General features: G+C 42.2%; 1 protein-coding gene across 9 annotated transcripts in view; it reads left to right on the forward strand.

Annotated features, from left to right (window-relative positions):
* The window catches only part of ZBTB46 (zinc finger and BTB domain containing 46), a 458,767-nt gene that overhangs the window by 256,693 nt on the left and 177,897 nt on the right, over window positions 1-24,177 (forward strand). For 7 of the 9 annotated variants that reach the window (XR_004541092.1, XM_033963285.1, XM_033963288.1 and 4 more), the window contains exon 3: window positions 2,582-2,860. Coding sequence is in view for 8 of the 9 variants with exons in the window: in XM_033963285.1 (XP_033819176.1) it covers window positions 2,582-2,860 (279 nt within the window). In the remaining variant the exon portion in view is untranslated. The remainder of the gene's footprint in view (window positions 1-2,581; window positions 2,861-24,177) is intronic. The other 2 variants (XM_033963291.1, XM_033963289.1) reach the window with 1 other exon arrangement.

The following is a 24,177-nucleotide window of genomic DNA, read 5'->3' on the forward strand; positions in this document are numbered from 1 at the left end:
TAACTAATTTTAAAACTATATTATAGTTTGGATGTTCCTATTTTTGACATGATATTGCCTTGGTTAAATAAAATGTTTAAACTTAAAAAGCTGTGTCATTAACAGTGAATCGAATCGAAAAATCAATTCAATAGGGTGAATCGAATCGAAAAATCGATTCAACAGGGTGAATTGAATCGAAATATTTTTCTCTGAATTGGGCAGCACTAGTGTGGATGTCCAATTTCAGCAGGCACAGGAGGCAGAAGAGAGTCCTGTCCCGGCCACTTAGGAGTCAGGGAGGGTGTGTGTGTGTGCAGGGGAGGCAGGGTTTTCTGGGATGCGGCCATTTTTTTTTGGCCCAAAAATCTTGGCTTATATTAGAGTATATAAGGTACATACCATTGTGAATGATTTTATGAAATGCAGGGTGCAACGATGCAGAATGCATGTGCAACTTCACTGGGTGGGAACACAACAGGACTGAAGACCTTCCACGATGTTGATATTGCTGGAATAATCCTGGAAACAGAATTGCTTCTTGCCATTTTACTTCCAATGTCTTCCCACTACAAAGTGCTTATAAAATCTCCCTCTTGTACATACAATTAAATACTTTAAATATAACTTGTGATTTGATCTCTGGCGCATGCTTGGGTCCCTAGCCTAGGTGCCCTTTCAATGTATACTGAGTCTGCTGTGAGGGCTTCAAAAACTCGTGGAACTTCAACTCCTCCATAGACTACTGCAGCCCCACCAAATGAAGATTATTGCACCTTGATCTGTTTTCCAGGTCTTTGTTTTTTCCATTTGTTACAATTTTGCCTGTAGCTTGAAGCATTCTCCCACCACCGACCGCACCAAGTTCTCTGTTGCTCCAACTTTTTGTTACACTGTGTGAAGCTCTGCAGTAAGCCCCTTTAAACCTTTAGTTCATATTATCCAGTTTATTGAGAATAAGCTGGAGCTGTTGGCCAATAGAATGCTTCATATCCACCTGCACATTGGCAGAGATTTTAGCAGCCCATTCAGACCCTTCTGTTGGGGAAAAAGAAGCAATCTGATCTGCCATTTTGGAATCCCCACCATGTTTCTTGTCTTTTTAGGCAATTGGATCAATATTCCAGGGTACAATCTAATAGAATTGCCACCCAAGCTGTTCATACCCACACTGCCATTTTTGTGCTAATTGGGTGGAAAAATTTTCAGATTTACCAGATAGTGTGGGGCCCCTGGAGCTATGTAGGAGATCAACATTGGCACTCCATGGCACCATATCACCCCCTAGAAACATAATTTTATATGCGAGCTATTGATACCTGGGTCTTGGAGAAAAAGACTAGGCAAAGTGTTTGTGTGCTTTATTGTTTTAAAATTCAGAAATTTTAATGGTGATCCATGAGTAAATGAAGATTTTATCTAGCAGTTTGCAGCACTAATGCTTAAATGGAATTTGGAATTGGACATTCTTCTGTTGACAGTTATATTTTATACAAGTCTGATTTACGTACCCCCCCCTCCAAAAAAAAAAAAAATACCCATAACATAAAAAAAACAACATTAGTGAGTATTGTCACTTTTATGTAGCATAATAATAATAATAATAATAATTTCATTTCTTATATACCGCTATACCCTAAGTTCAAAGCGGTTTACAATGGGAATCGTTCTGAGAGAGAGTGCAGTGTTTACAGCTAGAGACAAATGTTTACAACAAGATACATATGTTTAGAACAAGAAAACAAGCTTTGGAACCGGGGATCTGAAAAAAACATTAGCATTGGAGCAAGATGTCTAAGTTACACAACGAAGGGTTCAGAACAAGGTACAAGAGATCAGAGCTGTTTACCGGAAGATAATTACAAAGTGAATAAGATACATGATATTACAATATGGGTAAAATATTGGAGGATATTTACAATATGATACAGGGTATTACAAAGTGAACAAGATACAAGAGATCAGCACTGTTTACAGGGTATTACAATGTGAACAAGATATAAGAGATCAGCACTGTTTACAGGAAGATATTTACAATGAGGGTAAGAGAGTGTTAACAGCAAAATACGTCGAAAGGGGAAGGGAAAAGGAAGCAGATGGGCTTTCGGAGGTTACATAATGTGTATTCAATGCTATACAGAGAGGTTTGTTGATAGATATAGCCCTTGAAGGCAGCATCAGTTTGATTTTGCATGTTCATAAAAATTGGGATGTGTAAGTCCAGATGCTAGACAGTTGTGTTCATACTTGGTCTCATTAATATCTTCAGTTCTACCATGTGGCATCCCGTACTATGTTAGTGCTGAGGCATTGTCTACCACAGTTATGCCAGTGCACTTTTATTAATGGTAACTGGCCTCAAGGATTTTGAATTCATTGAGGGATGTTAAGGTTCAGATGATAACTAGTACACTATCAATTGTCTTACCAATAGTGTTGGAAAGTGAATGTCTTTTGCCACTAATTTTCAGTTTTAAATGTGTTTTGTTTGTTTTTGTTTTTAACAAATAAGAGTACACAATAGTTAGTCATTTCTGTGGTAGATTTTCCTGTTATTTTTTTCCCTTAAAAAGCTTTTCTAATATTACTGTAATTTAAACAGGTGCTGATCTGACAGTTGCAGAACCCAGTAGCTCGGACAGCAGAGGGGAGCAAGCAGATCTGTATGCTGATGAGGTTCTCCTAGGAGGGGAGTCTAGCTACCTGTCTCAGAGTTTATCCCTGGAAAAGGAAGATTCACACCAGCAGGTCACAGCTGTAGCTAACCTGCGAGCAGCTCTTATGAGTAAGAACAGCCTACTGTCCTTCAAAGCTGACATGCTGACAGACGATAACTCCCTGCTCTTTGAATACTTGCCCAAAGGTACCCATTCGCTATCTTGTAAGTTCCATGTTCTATTTTTATTGCCTTTCTCTTTTTTTTCTTCTCATAATATGTTGGAAAGAAATCTTGAGCTCGCTAATCTATTAAATGAATTACTGGTAGCTACTTACAGGTTTTCTGATCTCGTGGCATGACAATACTGCTCTGCAGGTAATCCAGGTTCAGATCCTGAACCTTACTTCTGCCACTTTTTCAATCTCATGATGTTGGCAATTCTTAGCATGTACTTATCGCTCAACTAAGCCAATCGATTGCAGTGTTGGTCTGATGCAGTGTGCAAAGCTTCAAGAGCACCAGACAAACCTGTGAATGGGCATATATTTATGGAGTTCCATTGTCTTTGACCCCACAGTGACAGTGTGGATCATTTCTGAAGTGCCAATAGCTGACTTGAGTGTGCTGGAATCAACAGGTCCATCCTTGGGAAGGAGAAAGAATGGAATACTTCCTTGAGCCCTGTGTTTTGGAGAGGCTTGTAGTATTGTGGGACTATAATCTTGTGAACCTGAGGATTTAAGCAACCCTGATCAGCATTCTGGAGTAGAGAATGACACAGGGACACATTTTCCCCATCCCTGCAGGAACTCATTGGCCCATCCTGGCAAGTTCTTTTCCTATCCCTGCCCCATTCCTGTAAGCTCTGTCCTCATCTGCACAAACCTCAAACACTTTAAAATCATGTGTTCGAGGCTTGTGCAGCTAGGGCAGAGCTTACAGGAATGGGACAGTGATAAAAGTCGCTGGGACGGAGAAATTGAGTTCTTATGGGGACAAATTTATCCATGTGTCATTTTCTATTCTGGAGCTCAATTGAGATTGGTTTTGTTCCAGGTTCCACTCTCCTTGAACTCGATCCTGGTTACCAGTTTCCAGAGAGAAACATTGTTTGTGTCTCTGATCCAGAGGGCAATCACTGGGATTAAGGAGAGGTTTAAAAGTGTTCTGTGTTTGAAGAAGAGAAGAGAGGAGCAACTTGTGTGATAACTGTAAATGATGTCCTGTAGTGCTGTATTCTGAGGGGGACAATTGAAATTAAGCTGGGAGAATCTGCTTGTCAGGAACAATTGTGTTGTAAATGGTAGTATGAAAATATGGCTTTTATCTTGTATTAGAATTCCAAGAGCACTTTTTACAATGTATAGCTTTTTGGAGCAAAAGGGTCACTGATTTTGGTAACTGTTTGTCATTTAATGAAATTATTGGTAGTTGAACAGCACGTAAGTGGGGCTGCTGAAGGTAGCTTTGACCTGGTTATTTTAGGTAGAAGAAGCAGCTAATCATAAGGCATTCTTGTACTCTATTCCTTACCAAGTGAGTTATGCATCCTCAATCACGAAACTGCTTGTTGGAAGCCTATTTTCCATAATTTTTTAGACCCTCCCCTCCCACCTCAGGACTGCCCTCAGGTATTCAGTTGCTTTCCTACAAGTGAGACAGTAGGAGCTAGTCTTTTCTGCTCGTGTTTAAAGAAGATTAAAGTTAGTCCTTTTTTTTTTTTCTTCTTTTCTGCGTGTTCTCCTGCAGCCAGAGCTTTCCCCACTGGGAACCTCTGTAGCATGATCACAGACTTTGAGGAAAAGTCTGTTTCCAGGGTGTTGGCTGCCTGGCAGTGCACTCGCTGGACAGCCTGTACTTTTAGACTGGGACTCGGGGACCGTTTCTTGGAAGCTAGCTCACCCCAGGTGTCTGCACAGGCTGCATGGATCCGAAGAGGTGTATCTGGGATCGGAGAAGACTGCGTTTGCCAGATTGTTTGGGTGGCAGAGGTCACTGGCCATGGGACTCGGGCCAGAGGAGCAGTCAGAAGACCAACAATTCAATTGCAAAGCTTGTTGAGTCAGAAGATCTCACTGTAAGCTGTTTCAGCTTCCTTTACTGCAGCTTCCAGCACAGCATTGCACAGTGAGTACAGGGGCTGACAGCCTGTTTCAGTGATTTTGGAGGGTCTTGCAAAATGAGTGTTGGGCAATTTGGGAGATAGCCCTAGTCCTCCCCATACCTAAAATCCTAAAATTGCTGTGTTTTGGGTGCTGCTGTGCTTTTCATGGGCTTTTTTTTTTCCTCTGAAATTTATACCCATGGTGGCAATCTTGGATTTTCCCGATCTGAATTTAAAGCTTTTTTTTTTTTTTTTTTGATTCTACAAGCTTCCACAATAACCAAGAGGTTTACTCGCTCCAGTTCGAGGGAGCAGGACCGGGTGTTGTGATCGCTGGATATGCGCAGGATTTTGTTGCAGTACTTGGAGGTCACGAACGAGTTTCAGGTCTCTGACCACCTGTTTGTGCTGGTTGATCCTGTCCGTAAAGGCAGGCCGGTTTCAAAGGCCACTATTTCTAGATGGATTCGTATGGCTATTTCATGTGCTTACGTTGCGGCCGGAAAGAAGCCCCCTATTACTGTCTGGGCTCATTCTATTAGAAGTGTGTAGAGTCGTCGGCAATCTTGCTGGAGGAGATTTGCAGGGCTGTTCCATAGTCCACCTTGCATACTTTTACCAAGTTGTACAGTAGGGGTGCCCAGTAGATCACAAAGGCAATGCAAGTCGATCGCATTGCCTTTGCAATCTTGTTCTTCCTGCCTCCCCGAGCCAGGCCAGGCACGTACAAGCACCGGACCCACAAGCCTTCATCTCTGACGTCGGAGAGGAAGTTCTTGGCCAGCCAATTGCTGCCTGGTCGGCCTGGAACTTCCTCTTCGACATCAGAATTGATGTCGGGGAGGGGGGGAATGCTTATGGGCCCAACGCTTTTATGCGCCAGGCCTGGCTTGGGGAAGCAGGGAGAAATCGACATGGTGGGGGGCAGGGAGAGAGAAAGAATTGGGGGTAGAGAAATTGGTGCAATGGCTTGGGGTGGGGGGCAGGCAGGGGGAGAGAGAAAGAAAAAGAGACAGAAGGAAAAGGGGAGGAGGCAGAAAGAAATATTGGATTTACAGAAGAAGGCAGTGCAACTAGAGACTCATGAAATCACCAGACAAAAAGGTAGGAAAAATGATTTTATTTTCTATTTAGTGATCAAAATGTGTCAGTTTTGAGAGTTTATCTCTGCTGTCTATATTTTGTACTTTGGCCCCCTTTTATTAAACTGTGATAGTGTTTTTTAGCGCAGGGAGTCTATGAGCGTCGGGAGCTATGAGGGGCATTCAGCCCAGCTTCCTGCGCAAAAAAATTGTTATCGCAGTTTAGTAAAAGAGGAGGTGGTATACTTATCTATTTTTGTATAATTGTTACTGAGGTGACATTGCATATTTTAAAGTCATCTGCCTTGACCTCTGAAAACCCACCCGAAAACAAATGATAATTAACATTTTCTCTGCGTACGGTGTGCTTTGTGTTTTGTTTTTTTTAAAATTTTATTGTTGGTAGATCATTTTGACTTGGTCATTTTAAAAGTAGCTCACAAGCCAAAAAATTGTGGGCACCCCTGTTTTACAGGATCGATGTAGCAGGGGCGGGATTGTACAATAATGAAAGATTAGTTTCTTACCTTTGCTAATCTTCTTTCCTATAAATCCATGCTCTGCTCTATTCCTGGAACCCGCCATGGGAATTGCTGTTTCACTGATTTGTCTGCCTTAAGTCCGGGTAAACTAGGCTTCTGTTTTCCTGACCAGCCTTTCTAAGAGTACCATCAAAATGTTTCACACTTTTTCTTGTGGGTTCCTAGTTGTAGCAGATGAGCCCCTCACTTTCTAGGGCAGATTAAATGTTGCAGAAGGGCATGGCTTGTAGAACCCCTTCCGTTAGTGCAGGCTGTCTCCTTATAGCACGGTTTATTTCAGGTTTATACTGTTTAATAACCTGTTTCAATTGTTAGATTATGATATTTCATGTTATGAGCAGATTAGACTGATTTGTCAGGGAGTTCCCTTTACCCCTCCCGTTTATCTGTGTTCTCTACAGGTGACTGTCTGCTTTTCTATGAACTGAATATCTGAGGGCAGTCCTGAGGTAAGAAGGGAGGGTCTAAAAAAATTTTGTAAATGAGGCTTCAGGTAGTCTCATGACTGGGAATGCATAACCCACTTGTCCAGGAATAAAGCGTGGATTTACAAGAAAGAAGATTAGCAAAGGTAAGAAATTAATCTTTTGTTGTCCAGTTGTTAGAGAATTGATAGGAGACAGAAGTAATCCCAGCATTCCAAGATAAAAATGGAAAGATTTTGCTAACATGAGGAATAGTATACATGGCGTAGATAGCAGTTGAAAAGTTGAATTGGCCACTGGCAGCTGAAATTTTTGATCTGGTGCTTTCACTTTACAACAAATTTTAAACAAGATGAAATCATAAAGGAAGTTTGTATGGCAATAAAAAGCATTGAAAGGATAATATGTTTGCTGGATCAGACCAATGAAACTGATGAAGGTTTGCTAGTACTTGGACAGTAGAAGAGCTAAAAATACTATTTATTGCCCGAGTCACCCCTTACTTCCATTTTTCTGGGATATAATGTGCATGCCAGGTTACCAAAAAAGGGTGATTGACATAGAATGTGGCAACTGGAAAGACATTTCACTTCTTTGAGTCCTTAGCAAGGTTTTTCAACACGCGAGAAGAGAAAGCAGGTCTTCACAGTAAGCAATCATGCAGTGAACAATTACATGTATGAGGCTGCATCATTCTGAACATGTAGAGGTAGAGAAAAGGCTAGGCTTTTCCAGTGAACTCACTGTTATAATCTGTTGGTACTCTGGGAAAGTTCTAGTATTTTTCTCTACTTCTGGTAAATGGTAAGTAGTTCAGGCTGGTGCTCTTGGTCTCTGGCCTATCTTCCCATTCTGCTAGCTGAGGCCGCGCAGTGAGGTTGAGCCTAACTGCTGATCTCTTAATTGGATCTGGATAGCATGCAGCCTTGCTCCGCTACTCCTAGTCATGCTCTTTAGTGTCCACTGGACAAGGCATGTGGCTCAATCCTGCAGGTTCCTATCCCTCCATCCCTTGTAGGCTCTATACAACGTTTAGGTGTTCCTTCCCTGGGTTCCCCTGAAGCTCCCAGGCACTTTGGGGGGTGGGATATGTGTGTGGAATTTTTAATTCAATTCTGCCAGGTTAGCTGCTTTTATTCTTTTCAGGGGAATAGAGTACTCTGTTATCTGGTACAAGCTTCACAAACTCAATCTTCACGACAGTGCTCTAGTACCTCCAGACTTTCTTCTTATTACTCTTCCAAGCGTCAGTATAATCAACCATCTACATCACCTTGTCCATCAACTCAGACAACCTAAATAGCACAGTCAACAAAAGCCTCAGTCTCAGCCACAATCCAAGCAACAACCGTTCTCTTTTCTTGAGAGCATTGCCAAACTCTCTCTTCCAAATCTTCCCACAACAGGCAGACTCTACCACTTCTACCATCACTGGACCCTCATAATATCAGACCAATAGCTTCTTCAGGTGGTGTACAATTTTATGCCCTTCAGTTACTATAAAGGCTTCTGACCCACTCTCCAAGAGAGTCTCTTCAATTCCCACTAGAAGACCCTTCTTCACCAAGAACTCGCAACCCTTCTCCAGCTCAGTACAATAGAGCAAGTTCTTCTACAGGAGAGGGGCTGAGGGTTCTACTCCTAAGTATTTCCTGATACTGAAAAAGACTGGAGGTCTCCGCTCAATTCTAGATCTCCACATGCTCAACAAATACTTGATGAAGGAGAAATTTCACATGGTCTGTCTGGGAACTTTAACCTTATTGGAGAAGGATTGGCTCTGCTCTCTAGAACACAAAGAAATATACCATATTTTTCGCTCCATAAGATGTACTTTTTCCACCCCCAAAAAGGAGGTGGAAATATAAGTGCGTCTTATGAAGCGAAGATACAGATTTAAGCCTGCTGCCGCCGCATATTTTAACTCCCCGCCACCGCTGCATCTTTAAAACCCACCCGATGCCGTCATACCTGGTGGTCCAGCGAATTTCTCGGCCAGCGGCATCAAAGGCCAGAAGCACAGAGATCAGGAGCAAGCCCTCCGCGATCCTGCCTGTGCCCGAACTGATCTCCAAATGGCTGCAGTCAGCTCTTGCGGGACCTGACTGCAGCCATTCGGAGATTGGTGCAGGAGCGCGGAGGACTTGCTCCTCATCTCTGCGCTTCTGGCCTGTGCACTGCTGGCTGGGAAAGATGAGAGCCGTCTAAGGAGTAAGGAATTTAAAAAGGTACTGAGGCGGTATGATTAAAGGTACGGGGGATGATTTAAAAAGATACTGGGAGGTACGTAGGAGGATGATTTAAGATACTGGGGGGACACGTGGTTGTATGGGGGATGAAAGGTACTGGAGACACGTGGGGGGATGTTTTAAGGTACTTGGGGGTGTGTGGGACCGGCCTGCCTGCCTGCCACTAGGCCTGCCTGCTCTGTGCCCTATCCCCCGGGGCCTACCACTAGACCACCAGAGGGAGGGGGAGCGGTGCAGAGCCTGGCAGGGAGTCTTTGGTTTAGAAAGTTGGGTTTTTTTTGGGGGGGGGGACAGTGTTCTCCCTAGGACCTTTCAGCTGGGCGGTCCGCCCGGGTAATTTAGATGACCGCCCAGCTAAATTCTGCTGCCTCCGCTGCTGCTCAACATAAAAAAAAAAAAAAAAAGCCGTCTTGAAGATTTCACCTTAGCTCGTAGCGAACGTATGCTCCGGGGCTTTAACGTGTGTGTGCCGGCTTCCCTTCTCTTCCCTCTGAAACCGGAAGTTATGTCCGGGGGGGGGGAGAGAAAGGAAGCCGGCATGCACATGTTAGATCCCCGAAGCATAAATTCGCTACGGGCTAAGGCGGGAGACAGGTCAGTGAAGTTTTCCATTTGCTCTTCTTGCTGCCGGGTCCTGCCTACTTTCAGTTTCCGCGAAGGCAGGACCCGGCAGCATTTCCCCCAATCGATTGTGATCTTGGGCCGATCAGCCTTCTTCTCCGACGGCAAAATTGATATCGGGGAGAGGACTGCTGGTCGGCCCGAAGTAGGGAGAGGTTGGTGGGGGCGGTGGCCAGCGGCTTTGGGGCCTGTTCCCCGATGGCAGTGACATTGGCAGTGGCTTGGAGGAGGGCAAGGAGAAAGAAAGTAAGAGGGCAGGAAGAGAAACAGAAAAAAAGAAAGGGGGCATGAAGAGAGAAAGAAAGAAAGGGCAGGAAGAGAAGAAGAAAAAGTTGGGGGGAGGGGAATGAGGTCAGGAGGAGAGGAAGCATACAGGCTGAAAGAAGGGAAGAAAGATTGGATGCACAATCAGAAGAAGAAAGTGCAACCAGAGACTCATGAAATCATCAGACAATAAGGTAGGAAAAATGAGTTTATTTTAAATTTACTGATCAAAATGTGTCTGAATTTATATCTGCTGTCTATATTTTACACTATGGTCCCCTTTTACTAAACCGCAATAGCGTTTTTTAGCACAGGGAGCCTATGAGCGTCAAGAGCAGCGCTGGGCATTCAGCGCAGCAAACTGCTATCGTGGTTTAGTAAAAAGGGAGGGGGTATATTTGTCTATTTTTGTATGGTTGTTAGTGAGGTGACAGTGCATAGAGTCATCTGCTTTGACCTCTTTGAGAAAACCCTGGAATAGGAATGATTATTAACATTTTCTCTGCGTACAGTGTGCTTTGTGGTTTTTTAAAAAAATTTTTATTGTTAGTAGATCATTTTGACTTGGTCATTTTAAAAGTAGCTCGCAAGCCCAAAAAATAGCCAATGGTAGACTTCAGAGGGTGGTGGTTAAAGGTACCCTCTCTAAAACGTCAGAAGTGACAAGTGGAGTACCACTCCTTTTTAACTTATTCATAGGGGACCTGACTCAGGGGCTTCAAGGTAAAATAACACTATTCGCCGACGAAGAGTTTGGCGTCGTCGGCAAATAGTGTTATTTTACCTTGGAGCCCCTGAGTCAGGTCCCCTATGAATAAGTTGAAAAGGAGCGGTACTCCACTTGTCACTTCTGACGTTTTAGAGAGGGTACCTCCGATTTACACGATAATATGACGCAGGACCTGTTTTTGTTGGAACGTTGGTCATCTACCTGACAGCTGGGCTTCAACGCCAAGAAATGCAAGGTATCCGTATTCAAGTTTCATCACGGTGCTCTGGTTTTGGCTCCAGTATTTGTCACTTCCGTTCACCAGGTCTGTCTATCCGTTACCATCTCCGTCTCATATTTTTAAGACTCACTCGTTATAATTAGCGGTGATTCACACGTCTCTTCGTAATGTACATGTCCGATTTTAGCATTTGGATCTTAGTACTATGGGTTTGGTCTTTTCTGGTTTCCTTTCTATAGTATGTTTTTCGTCTGGAGTCTTTTGAGTTTAGAATTACATTTTATGACGTATTTTTGTGGTTATAATTGTATGACATGTCTAAATTGGTCAAGTTATCCATTCTTTCTATTATTTTTTGTCCCCTCATACAGTGGCAGACCGCCCTGGGTGCCAGCCCTAGGGGGGTACACAGCCGGCTGGATCCAGAACCTTCCAAGCTACTCTAAATGGCACCTGCATCTCAGCACGGCTGCTGTACTTATTCTGAAGCAGAGTCAGCAGCCGCACTGAAGTGCAGGAAGGTCCCACGATGACTGCATTTGCCGCCTCTGCCTCCGGAATTGCGGAACCTTGCAGCAATTCCCTGTGTCTGCCGGCCCACCCCCTCCAACGTCACTTACATCTTCCAGAGGCAGAGGCAACAGAAGCAGTCATCATGGGACCTTGCTGGTTTGGAGGGAGAGAGGAGTATAGAAGGGTGGTGGAGGGAGAGAAAGGGGGCAGATGCTGATGGAATTGGTATGCAGGGAAAGGAGAGAGAGACATAAGGGGGAAGGATACTGGATGGAATTGGGTTGGAGGGAAAGAAAGGGGGCAGATGCTGATGGAAGTGGGGGGAAGGGAGAGGAGAGAGTGAAATGCCAGACCATGGGGGTGTGGGAGAGGGAAGGGAAGAAGAGGAGAGAGATCCAGACCATTGAAGGAGGGAAGGGAAGAAGATGGATGCCAGAATAATAGGGGTGTAGGGAGAGATGGAAGGGGAATACAAGGAGAGAAGATGCCATATAGAAGGGGCAGAGAGAGGGTAGACAGTGGATGAAAGGAAGAGAGTGTCAAGACTATGAGGAAAGCAGAAACCAGAGAAGACAATGTAGAAAAAAAATTATATTTATTTATTTTTTTGCTTTAGGGGAGATGAATCGCTGTTTCTGTGGTGTTACATTGTATACAGAGTCCAGCTTCTTGGTAGTTCAATTTACCCTTTGTCTACGTTTTTCTATTTTATCCCCCCTTTTACAAAACTGTAGAGCGTTTTTTTTAGCACTGGCCATAGTGGTAATTGCTCAGAATTCTATGAGAGTCTGAACTGTTACCACCATAGCTAAAAACCACATTACAGTTTTGTAAAAGGGAGAGGGGTTAGTTTGTGATTACATATTCCATACTAGGCGAAGGTATGTTCGAAAGACATGGTTTTCAGTTAGGATTGACTGTGTAGGATTGATCTGTACTAGTCTGGCTTGTTTAGTTCTACAATGGGTGTATTGATGTACTGCTCACTGCAATATGTAAGATGCTGCCTTTTTCTAGGCACACTCTTGTGTGATGTGTGGATTGTTACTAAAAATCATGTTTTTCATACAGATGGGGGGTGTCATAAAATGATGGGCCTCGGGTGTCACATATGCTGCCTTCATTGTTTATATCTAATCCACAAGCCTGCTTTTAGGACCTACAGGGTATGTATCCCTCTGATTCATGACAATTTCACTTCTCATGTTATCTTATCCATTCTTTTTATTATACAACTGCCCAGATAAGCATCATTCTTTGATGTGATTGGACCTTGAAAATTAGGGCATCAGTGTCTCCCCAGAAATTTTTTCCAGCCATGAAAAAACATTTGCTGCATTTAGTGTGCCACAAAAAACATTTGCTCCGTTTAGTGTGCCGGAGTTAAAAAAGTTTGAGAGACGCTGCTCTTTACCATTTGAAAGAGGGCAAATATCTAATTATTCTAGAATTGGATACTTCTTAAATTTAATATATATATTATGGAACAAGTGTCAAACCTTAAGAAAGGCAGTCATATTGAGCATTGGAAAATAACTAATAATAATTAACTAATACAAATAGTACACATTTAGGGCTCCTTTTACTAAGCTGCGATAGCGGTTTTACCACGCGCTTAGCTCGCGTAGAATTGCCACACATGCTAGACGGTTAGTTCTAGCCGTGTAGCGTGGCAATTCTGCACGCGCTAAAAACGCTATTGCAGCTTAGTAAAAGGAGCCCTTAATTTTCCCCACCACCAAATTTCCCTGTCCCGCCCCACCCGGCTACTTTTTCATGCCACCCGGCTGGAAAAAATTTCTGGGGAGAACACTGGGGGGGGGGGGGGGGTTGTTGTTTTCCTCCTCTAAATCTAGGGTGCGTTTTATTACATTAGTGATTTCTATTCCGCCAGTACCTTGCGGTTCAAGGTGAATTACATATAAGTTTTCAGGAAGTACATAAAAAGTTTACAGGAATAGCATAATAATAACAGTTTAAGAGATGTCATAAGAATTACCAAAGAGTTGTCGAGAACTTAAGGTGATAAATGTTGGGTAATAAGAATTACCAAAGAGTAGTCGAGATTTTAAGGTGATAAATGTTGGATAATTAGAGGCATTTTAGCATTAGTTGGGTAGTTAGAAGCATATTAGAATATATTAATAGTATAGAGTGGGTAGGTGGGATTTGGGTAGGAACTGGCCGTGTTAGATAGGTTTTATATATTTTTTGAAGAGTAGGGTTTTAGTATCTTTCTTGAAGGTTTTGTAGTCTGTGGTCGTTGACAGCAGAATGGTGATTTGTCTGTCCAGTTTATCTGCTTTGGTGGCTATTAGGTTGTCATACAGTTTTTTTTGTTTGACATTTTTGGATGGTGGGTATGTGAATAGTGAGTGGGTTCTCCTGTGTCTAGTTGAGAAGGATTGAGTTAGTCGGTTATTCCAGTAGGTTGGGCTTTCTCTGTTAATAGCTTTGAATAGTCTTATGGTCAGGTGTGTCTTATGGAGCGAAAAATATGGTATCTATATTCCAATCTTATCCGCCCTCAGGAAATATCTCTGCTTTCGCCATTTCCAGTACAGGGTATTACCCTTTGGCCTGATGTCAGCACTTAAGTGAGAATGTATCAACAGTTGCACACAGGAACAAATTTAAGAAGGACTTCAAATAGGAGGCTAGAACCTAGAAGAATTGATAGATGAGCTCCTGGTCATCGGAGAAGCGGAAAACTATGCTGGAGGGGGACTTTTTAATCCTCTAATTACTGAAGTACACAGTTTCCACTGTGTACCAGAAATGTTTGTGTTCATGTTGATTACATTTTTGGATATACTGCCTTTCTGTGGTACAACCAAAGCAGTTTAGATCTATTTAGAAATACTCTAAAATAATTTCCTGGTGGGCTCACAATCTTAAGTTTTTTGTACCTGGAGCAATAGAGGGTTAAGTGACTTGCCCAGGGTCACAAGGAGCTACAATGGGTGTCAAACCTGATCTCATCTGTTCTCAGCCGACTGCACTGCTTACTAGTGAATTTAATGTGTCCTTTAAAAATATGCTAATTAGTGCAACCAGTTCATTGGTACATTTTACTTTGGCTTCAAATTCACTTATTTGAAGTGGCATGCAAACTCAGGATAATAAGTTGTCTGGCTGTTGTGTGGTGATGTGATAACCTATGCTGAGTTGCATAAAATTTCCCAGGATCTTATTATTGTACAGTGGATGCTATTTTATAAAAAATATTAGGTCCATTTTACATTCTAAAGGTAGGATGTAGCATGTAGAAAAAGAGAGGGGATACTAATTCCTGCACCCTACTGGGAAGTGTTGCTGACTTTTTGTACTTCATATCTAGGCTGTTTTACTTTGGGGGATCCTGATCAGTGTTATAACTTGGTAACAGTGTTGCTGTGCTAATGGAAAGCTACTTAACCCTGTTATGAGCAAACAGTTTCACCTTTTACATATTCATTGTGATTTGATTTTTTTCTATATATACCATCTGGACCAATGGATTTTCCTTCAACACTGGTTTCAGTTTAACTTTGGGCACTTTTGAACTTGTTAACTTTATCAGTGCAGTTATAGCACACTTTTATTCATTCAATTTTCTATACTGTTCTCCCAGGAGAGCTCAGAATGGTTTACATGAATTTATTCCATATTAGACTTTGGTAGAGGAAATTTTATTGTGCTGCGTATTATTTGAGTAGATGGATTAGCTGATCCCTTCCTATTGAAAGTAGGGTGTTGGTTCCACTTGTTTTATTTTTGTATTTGTTGACGTAGTTATATATTAGTGGTTGTATCTTGGTTGTCTGATATATTGTATTTTACTGATACCTTGTATTGATGCTGTTGTAAGGAAGATGAGAGAGAGAGGCAGACTGGTTGAGGGCAGGGGGGAGATAAATGAGAGTGGAGTATACTGTCTAGGGGTGGTGAAGGGGAGGAGAGAGGCAGACTGGCTCATTCACAAAAGAGGCAAAACTGAACATGAGCAGGGTCCAATGGTGGTGGCAGCGGCAGCTCAAACTCATTACTGCTGGATGCTCACTTGGAGCGCTGCTCTTCTCCCACGACTTCCAGTATCACCTCTATGCCGACGACTCCCAGATCTACCTCTCTGCACCAGATATCTCCACTGAAACCCAGACTAGTGTCTCAGCCTGCCTGTCTGACATTGCTGCCTGGATATCTCACTGCCATCTAAAATTGAATATGACTAAAACAGAGCTGCTCATCTTCCTGCTTAAATCCACCTCTCCGCTTCCCTCGTTCTCTGTCTCTGTGAACAACATTCTCATTCTTCCTGTTATGTCTGCTCGTTATCTTGGGGTCATCTTTGACTCCTCGCCTTCACCACCCAGATACAACATATCACTAAAACCTGCTGCTGCTTCTTCCTCTGTAATATTACCAAAATCTGACCCTTCCTCTTTGAGCACACTACCAAAACCCTTATCCATGCCCTCATCTCGCGCTTACCATTTCACTCCACTCCAATTTGTCCAGAATTTGGCTGCACAACTCATATTTTGGGAGAGCCACATTACCTCTCTCCTAAAGTTTCATAGTTTCATATTTTATAAAAATTTGTTATACTGCCTTATCAATATTCAAAGCGGTTTTACAAATTTTTTTTTAAAAAGGGAGCAGCAAAACAACATAAACAACAGGCAAAGGACTAACAGATAGACAATGTTGTACTGGAACGTGAGGGGACGGGAAGGAACTACAATATTTGGATAGTGAACAAAAAACAAAAGTAGGGGAGAATGAGAAGCTCAGCCAAAAGGACGATCATAAGTCAGGTCATAAGTCAAACGTGTCTTTAAACACTTTAAATCCAGTTTAAAAACATTTCTTATCTAAGGATGTGATCTCTCTCTTAAGTAGCTTGGACCTGAGTTCCAAAGCGAGGGGGCCATAACTGAGAAAATATTGGTTCTCATAGTATTGATGTTCCTTAGAGAGGGGATAGAAAGCAGATATTGGTTAGAGGATCAGAGGGAACGATGGGGAACTTAAGGAATCAAGAGCCTGTTAATAAATTCTGGCTGGCCTGTGGCTTTAGTTTTAAATGTCAACAGCATAATATTATAAGTAATTCGGTGTTCGTGGGTAGCCAGGGAGCATTAACCAGAAGAAGAGTGACATGGTCATTTTCTAGCATTGAAAATTATTTTTATGGCAGTATTTTGGACAATTTGTAGATCCCTTATTTCTTTCTTGGTGATTCCTTTATATAGAGCATTATTGTACCAGACATGAGATACCTAGTGAATGAATGAGGGTATTTAGTGAAGACTAGTCAAGCAACTTGGTAAGAGAGCATATCATATGAAGATGGTAGAAACATTTCTAAACCACGGAGCTTATCTGATCATGAAAAGATAGTTTTCCATCAAAGATGACCCCCAGCAATTTAATAGACTGAACAGTCTGAATTGAATGAAGCTAAATGAGTCCAAAACAAAACTACTTTGGCTTGTCCCAAAGTTAGATCAGCTACCTTCGTTCATTCCATTGCCTTCTGGACCTTCACTGCAGATTGAATTCTCAAGCAAAGTTTTGGGTGTCATTATAGACTCAACACTTTCATTTACTGATCATCTTAACTCTCTAGTAAAAAAATGCTTTTTTAGCCTCCATATGTTGAGGAAAGTGAGATCCTGTTTCCACCAACAACATTTCGCTGTCCTTGTTCAATCAATCATTCTTTCGAGGCTGGACTACTGCAACTCGGTCTATTTAAAGTCTTCAAAGACTTCAGCAGATCTAGAATACTACAGCTAGGCTGATCTTTGCAAAAAGCAAATCTGACCATGTTTCGCCACTCTTGCTACAACTCCACTGGCTCCCATTAATTTCCAGGGTCTACTTTAAATGTGCCTGCCTAACTTTCAAGATCCTCCATGGCATTCTTCTCCCTTTAATTCCTCTATCTTGGAATGCTGCGAGACCTGACATCACCAGATCTATCCAAAAGCTCAAATTATCTTTCCCCTCACTAAAAGGCATTACCTACATTGGAAAACTAGGAAAATCTTTTCACTTCAAAACTACAGAGTTCTGGAATAAGTTCCCTGCCCAGTTTTGCAACCTGGGCTCTTTCCAATTATTCTGAAGACACCTGAAAACTTGGCTATTTTCAAACATGTAAATTTCTGCTTCCCCCTTCCACCAACTCTCACTGTACTTCCCTTTTAATTTTTGTAAACTATGTCGAGCTCTATATTTATAGAGAAGATGCGGTATATAAGCTTAAGGTTTAGTTTAGCATGTCTTTCACCTTTAGTGATGGCAGAACCCCAAGTAGGGTTTTTATGAGGGTGCAAGGTGACCAAAAATATGACCCATTTTGGTGTTGGGAGTGTGTAGAACATTGGCAAACCCCCATCTCTTAGCTTCAACGCTGAAAAAGCCTTTGACCATGTTTCTTGGGACCTTATATTCTCTACACTTACAAGATATGGGATAATTGTTTGTTTTTCCAGAATGCGATTATTTCATTATGCTATACTCCCAAACTACATTGTAAGTTAATAATTGTCATTCAGCACCCTTTAACCTTTTCCTATCGCAATAAATTTTACGTTACGCTGGTTCTAGTCGTAATTATTTTAGCAAAGTTTTGTATTATTCACTGTTATCATTTACAGCTATTGTAAACATTTATTTATTTATTTATTTATTTAATTTATTTATTTAGATTTTTATCCCGTCCTCCCAGTAGCTCAGAACGGTCTACAAGTGAACATACACAATGGAGAGTAATTAGATATATAAGAAGTACAATAGGTTTAAGTGTTTGGACATACAAGATTTACATACATAATTTAAATACAGGGAGTATACAGCAAATTAAGAGTAGAGTTTAAGAATAAGTAGTTTAGTTTAAGTACAAGTTATTTGAGTTTAGATACAATTTGTCAGAGTATAGACTAAGAGAGGACTATACTGAAATTTAGGGAGAAGATAGACAGGGGAGAGAGGAGAGAGGTGGGCTTAAGGGGGGGAGTAGACTGAGTGTGATCTTTAGTTGAAGAGGAGGGTCTTTACCATTTTACGGAATGTTAATAATGAGTTCTGTTGTCTGAGTTGAAAGGGGAGTTGGTTCCAGAGATGTGGAATGAAGTGGCTGTAGGATCGTTTGCGGGCAGTTTCTGAGAGGAGGGACTTTCCGGGGGGGGGGGGGGGTGCATAGGCGTATCTCCGATTTTGAGCGGAGGGTGCGAGTGGGGGTGTAGATGGGAAGCTTGGATTTTATGTAGGAGGGGGTGGTGGAGTAAATAATGTAAATAAGTCATGTCTGTAAATTCAAATATTTTGTGTTCCTGTCGTGTACTGTATGTCCCATGCAATGGGACATACGATGGCAACGTCATTTTTGGAATGTCCCATCAGCCGGAACACATGATAGGAAAAGGTTAATATTGGACAGGGTACGAGAGAGGATTGTCCCATTTCTCCATTATTGTTTATTCTTATAGACCTCTATAAGGGAGATCATTCCTAATTCTGAAATTAAGGGAGTCCAAATTGGCAGATGCAAATTTAAACTATCAATATTTGCTAATGACCTTTTAGTAGATATTTAATTGTCTTTGGCAACACTTATGGAAAGTTTCAAAGAATATGGTGACTTCTCTGGGTTTAAGTTCAATTTTACTAAATCTTTGGCTTTGGCTACCTCCCCATAGGTGCCGCGTACATGACAGGGACCTTTTTTCACTTCAATGGGCATCGTCATCATTCAGGTATCTAGATTTGAGGGCAAATCAAAAATTAAAAGCACAGTATAGCACTTGGCTTTTAGTTGTGTGGCAGCCATGAGGTCAGAAACATGTACGCTCCATTGCAAGATTGCACCATCGAAGAACAACATGCAGTAGTGTGTTTTCTTTGGGCAGAGGGAGTGAAATCTATGGAAATTCACTGTCAGATTTTTTTTTATTTTAATTATTTGATTTTATAGGTTGTTCTCCCAGAAGAGTCCAGAACGGGTTACCGGTTGACCTGGTATGGACATAGTACTATGAATCAATGAAAGGTTAATGAGTGAGTAAAAAGGTTTAAAATGGGAAGAACAGGTGTAACCAATGAAGGTCGTTCCGCTCACCCATCAACATCACGCACACAAATGCATATTGACAGGGTGGGTGCCTTGATTAGAGAAGACCGATGGATGACAATGTTTCAATTTGGATATCTGCTATGGATCTGCATTTGCCATAATGTATGATGACTTGGAAAGTCTGTGCATGATGGGTTCCTAAACAACTTAGTGGTGAGTAGTGGAGTGCCTCAAGAATTGATGCTGGGACCGATTCTGTTCAATATGTTTGTGAGCGACATCGCTGAAGGGTTAGAAGGTAAGGTTAGCCTTTTTGTGGATGATACCAAGATTTGTAACAGAGTGGACATCCCAGAGGGAGTGGAAAACATGAAAAAGGATCTGCAAAAGTTAGAAGAATTGTCTAGCATCTGGTAACTAAAATTCAATGCGAAGAAGTGAAGAGTGATGCATTTGGGGGGTAGAAATATGTGCTGGGAGGTGATAGGCTGATAAGCACAGATGGAGAGATGGACCTTGGGAAGATTATGTATGAGGATCTAAAGGCATCTAAACAGTGTGATAAGTCAGTGGCTGTAGCCAGAAGGATGCTAGGCTATGTAGAAAGAGGAGTTACCAGCAGAAGGGAGGTAGGTGCTGATGCCCCTGTATAGGTCATTGGTGAGGCCGCACTTGGAGTATTGTGTTCAATTTTGGAGGCCGTATCTGATGAAGGATATAAAAAGACTTGAAGCGGTCCAGAGGAAGGTAACGAAAATGGTAAGGGGTTTGGACAAGTATGAGAAGAGACTGGAAGACCTAAAAATGTATACTCTGGAGGAGAGGAGGAACAGGGGAGATATGATACAGATGTTTAAATACTTGAAAGGTATTAATTTAGAACCAAATCTTTTCCAGAGAAGAAAAAATGATAAAACCTAGAAGGCATAATTTGAGGTTACAGGGAGGAAGATTTAATTCTTCTTCACGGAGAAGGTGGTAGATGCCTGGAATATCCTCCCGAGGGAAGTGGTGGAGAAGAAAATGGTGATGGAATTCAAAAAAGCGTGGGATAAAAATAGAGGATCTCTAATTAGAAAGCAAAAGATTGTAAATTAAACTATGGCCAGTATTGGACAGACCTGCATTATCTGTGTCCCATATATGGTGATTCGGTGTAGGATGGGCTGGGTGGTCATCAGTGGGAACTTCACTAATTTGGAACATGAGGATGTTACTGGCCAGACGTTACGGTAGATACCATGCAAACAATGGGATGGTTGGATAGGCTGGAGTGAGCTTGGACGGCAACTTCAGCATTTGGAACCTAGGACAATACCAGACTTTACAGTCTATGGCCCAGAAATATCAAACAAGAGATAAGTTAATTTAATCATATTTTTGTAATGGGTATGGGCAGACTGGATGGACCGTTCAGGTCTTTAACTGTCGTCATTTACTATGTTACTGATCTGCTCAAGCAACAGTGTGTGGAGGATCCAAACCAGTTCTGAGACAGTTTGAAGAAGATCCAAATATTCTGAAGAGGATTGTCACCGGTGACGAGACATGAGTGCATCACTGCAACCCAAAAAGTAAAAGACAAAACCTGATGAAGTAAAGGAAGTGGTGCTCACCTGGTTTTGGGAGCAGCTGAAAAACTTTTCTACAGGAATGCAGAAGCTAGTCGAATGATACAACAAATATGTCATCTTGCATGGGGACTATGTGGAAGTGTAATATGCTCAATTGCTCACAATTATTTCTATTAAAGCCATTAAATGTATTTTGTCTTTAAACCTTTTTGATTTACCATCGTATTTTACTTACTTATAAAACCTCTAATCTCTATTGCTACAATGTGACTCCCCTGCTTGGTCATACTCAAGATTGCTTTACCAGATCAGCGTTACCTGTCTCACTACATGGCAAGATTCATTTATTTGGCATGATACTTTTCCCAAAGTAGATACAGTAAAACCTTGGATTGCAAGTAACTTGGTTTGCAAGTGCTTTGCAAGACAAGCAAACACATTTGATTAAATTTTAACTTTATATACAAGCAATGTCTTGCAATACAAGTACATACAGTATATACACATCACAAATGAGCCAATGGTTCTTCTCTCTCTGATGCTGCAAGAGTGTAGTAACTTGCAGTCTATGGCCCAGAAATATCAAAGAAGAAACATGTTAATCTAATTATGTATATTTTAATGAGTATAACTTATGAGCAGACTGGATGGACTGTTCAGATCTTTATCTGCCGTCATTTACTATGACTGTTCTAATCAAGCAAAGTCTTGCAATATGAGTACATACAGTTTACACGTGTCACATCATCACACCTGAACCGATGGTTCTTCTCTCTCCGATGCTGCGGTAATGTAGTGACTATTCTAAATGAGCGAGGTCTTGCAATACAAGTACGTATAGTATTTTGTGTTAAAGTTTTGGGGTTGTGGAACAAATCGTCTGAGTTTCCATTATTTCCTATGGGGAAATTCGCTTTGATATAAGAGTGTTTTGAATTAAAAGCATGCTTCTGGAACTAATTATGCTCGCAAACCAAGGTTTTACTGTATATGTGTTGCAACTTTTGCCTTTATGGTTGCTGAAGCATTATACAGCCAAATTACATTTTGTTGTCTAGATTTTGTTGGAATGATAAAAAAACAAGTTTCATTATCGCAGCACAAGCAGGCAGCCTATTCTCAACATGTGGGTGACGTCATCCACGGAGCCCGAATGCGGACAGTTTCGCAAGCAGACTTGCTTGAAGAACTTTAGAAAGTTTGCAACTGCTGCACTGCGCATGCACGAGTGCCTTCCCGCCTGACGCAAGGCGCGCGTCATCTCAGTTCTCAGTTTTCCGCGGAGCCAAGAAGTCTTATTTTGATGCTCTGAGCTAGACTCGGTTCTACTTCGTGCCTTCTCTCACCATGACCCGTGTATTATTTTACTTACAGGGTCGCTGTGTTCTTTTGCGTGTTTTCATTTCATTAAAAAAAAAAAAAACCCAAAACTTTAATTTATTTTTTCTTTGTGTCACGGCGGGGCCTGCCTCGCGGCCTCAGCCTGCCGGACTTCAATCTCGCTGAGGCTATTTTTCTGTTTATGTCCCGGCCAGCCATAGGCTTCAAGAAGTGTAGCTGTTGCCAGCGCGTGATCTCCCTCTCTGACCTACATAGGTGGTGTGTTTAGGACCTGACCGTTGTCCGGAGTCATGTTACCCTTTAACCTCGAGCCATTAAACATCATTGAGTCAGGTGAAAAAAATCTTCGGCGGTATGGATCGTCTAACCCCAGTCTCTACCTCGAATCCATTCAAATCTCGCCTTCTACCTCGACCTTAGTCAAATCTTCCTCGTTTGGGAAATCCTCGTGCTCGAGCACTGTTAAGTGTTCTCCTGAGGAATCGCTTTCCTTGTTGTCTCCCTCAGGTCAGGTAGTGCAGCAGTCTTCCAACAATGCTTCTGAAGCTGCCCAAGAAGCATGTCTCCAACCAAAGAATCATTCGTCGTCCTCTTCCACCAAATGTGCCAGATACTCAAGTCTCGGTATCACATTTGCAGGCTATGATCCAGACAATTATGGCTCAGGAGTTTGGTAATCTGCTTGCCAAATATACTCCTGCCTCAACTCTGCTTCCTGCAGTACAGCCTGAGCACTGAGCAGTATCACAAGGAGTCGAGTCCTTGACAGTGCCTCCAGATGAATCTACACTCACTATGCAAGGAGTCGAGTCCTTGAGAGTGCTTCCAGAGGATTCTACACACTCTATGCAAGGAGTCCAGTCTTTGCAAGGGTCTCGTCTGGAGTCTATGCACTCTATCCAAGGAGCCGTCCTTGTGAGTGCCTCGAGATACCTTGACACAAGGTTTGGGGTCTCGACTTTGATCTCCACACTCCATCCCTCCCTCCTTGCATAAGGCGTCGCCCTTTCCGAGGCATAGCGCAAGGACTCCTCAACATTCCTTTCAGTGGGATCTGCCTGGTTCGAGGCACAGTTCTCCAAATCAGTCGAGGCATCCATCGAGGTGCAGGTCCTCTTCTTGAGACAGGCCTCGCTTCTCCAGGCCTCGAGACTCTTTGAGGCCTCCAATTTGAAGTTGAGGACACCACCTCCAGAGCCTTACCACTATGCTTCTTCTCCTGCGAGGGATTCCATCCATTCTCTCAGTGAGTCATCTACACCTGCATATTCAGACCTCGGGTATCAGTACTCCAGAGAAGCTTCACCTTTGTTCTTTGCTTTGCGAGATGCCTCGAGGTCACCTTCTTCCCCTCGAGGCCGCCCTTCATCAGAGCAGGTATCTTTTTCTTCATTCCTACGTCAAATGAGTAAGGATCTCAATATTACTTTGGACTCTGATTCCAAATACTCTATGGAGTATTTGGAGGAAATGGGTATGCCTCGTCCTCCGGAGACTCTTAAATTGCCTATCAATAGACTTCTTTCTCAAACCTTCAAGCGGAATCTTGAAACATCTTATTCCATTCCTGCTGTGTCAGGAAAGCTAGAATCTCGTTACAAGATGGTCTACTACAAGGGCTTTAAGAAGTCTCAGTTATCTCATCAGTCCCTTCTTGTGGACCAATCCTGCCAAGGTTTATGCCACTGTCCCTCCTGGAAGAGAGGGCAGGACCATGGACAAATTTTGTTGTCGCCTGTCTCAAAATTCTCTTATGACAACTAGAGTTTTGCATTACAGTTTTGTTTTCATGTCTTATTTCAAGCATTT

Source organism: Geotrypetes seraphini, chromosome 11, assembly GCF_902459505.1.
Source record: "Geotrypetes seraphini chromosome 11, aGeoSer1.1, whole genome shotgun sequence".
Lineage (NCBI taxonomy): Eukaryota > Metazoa > Chordata > Amphibia > Gymnophiona > Dermophiidae > Geotrypetes > Geotrypetes seraphini.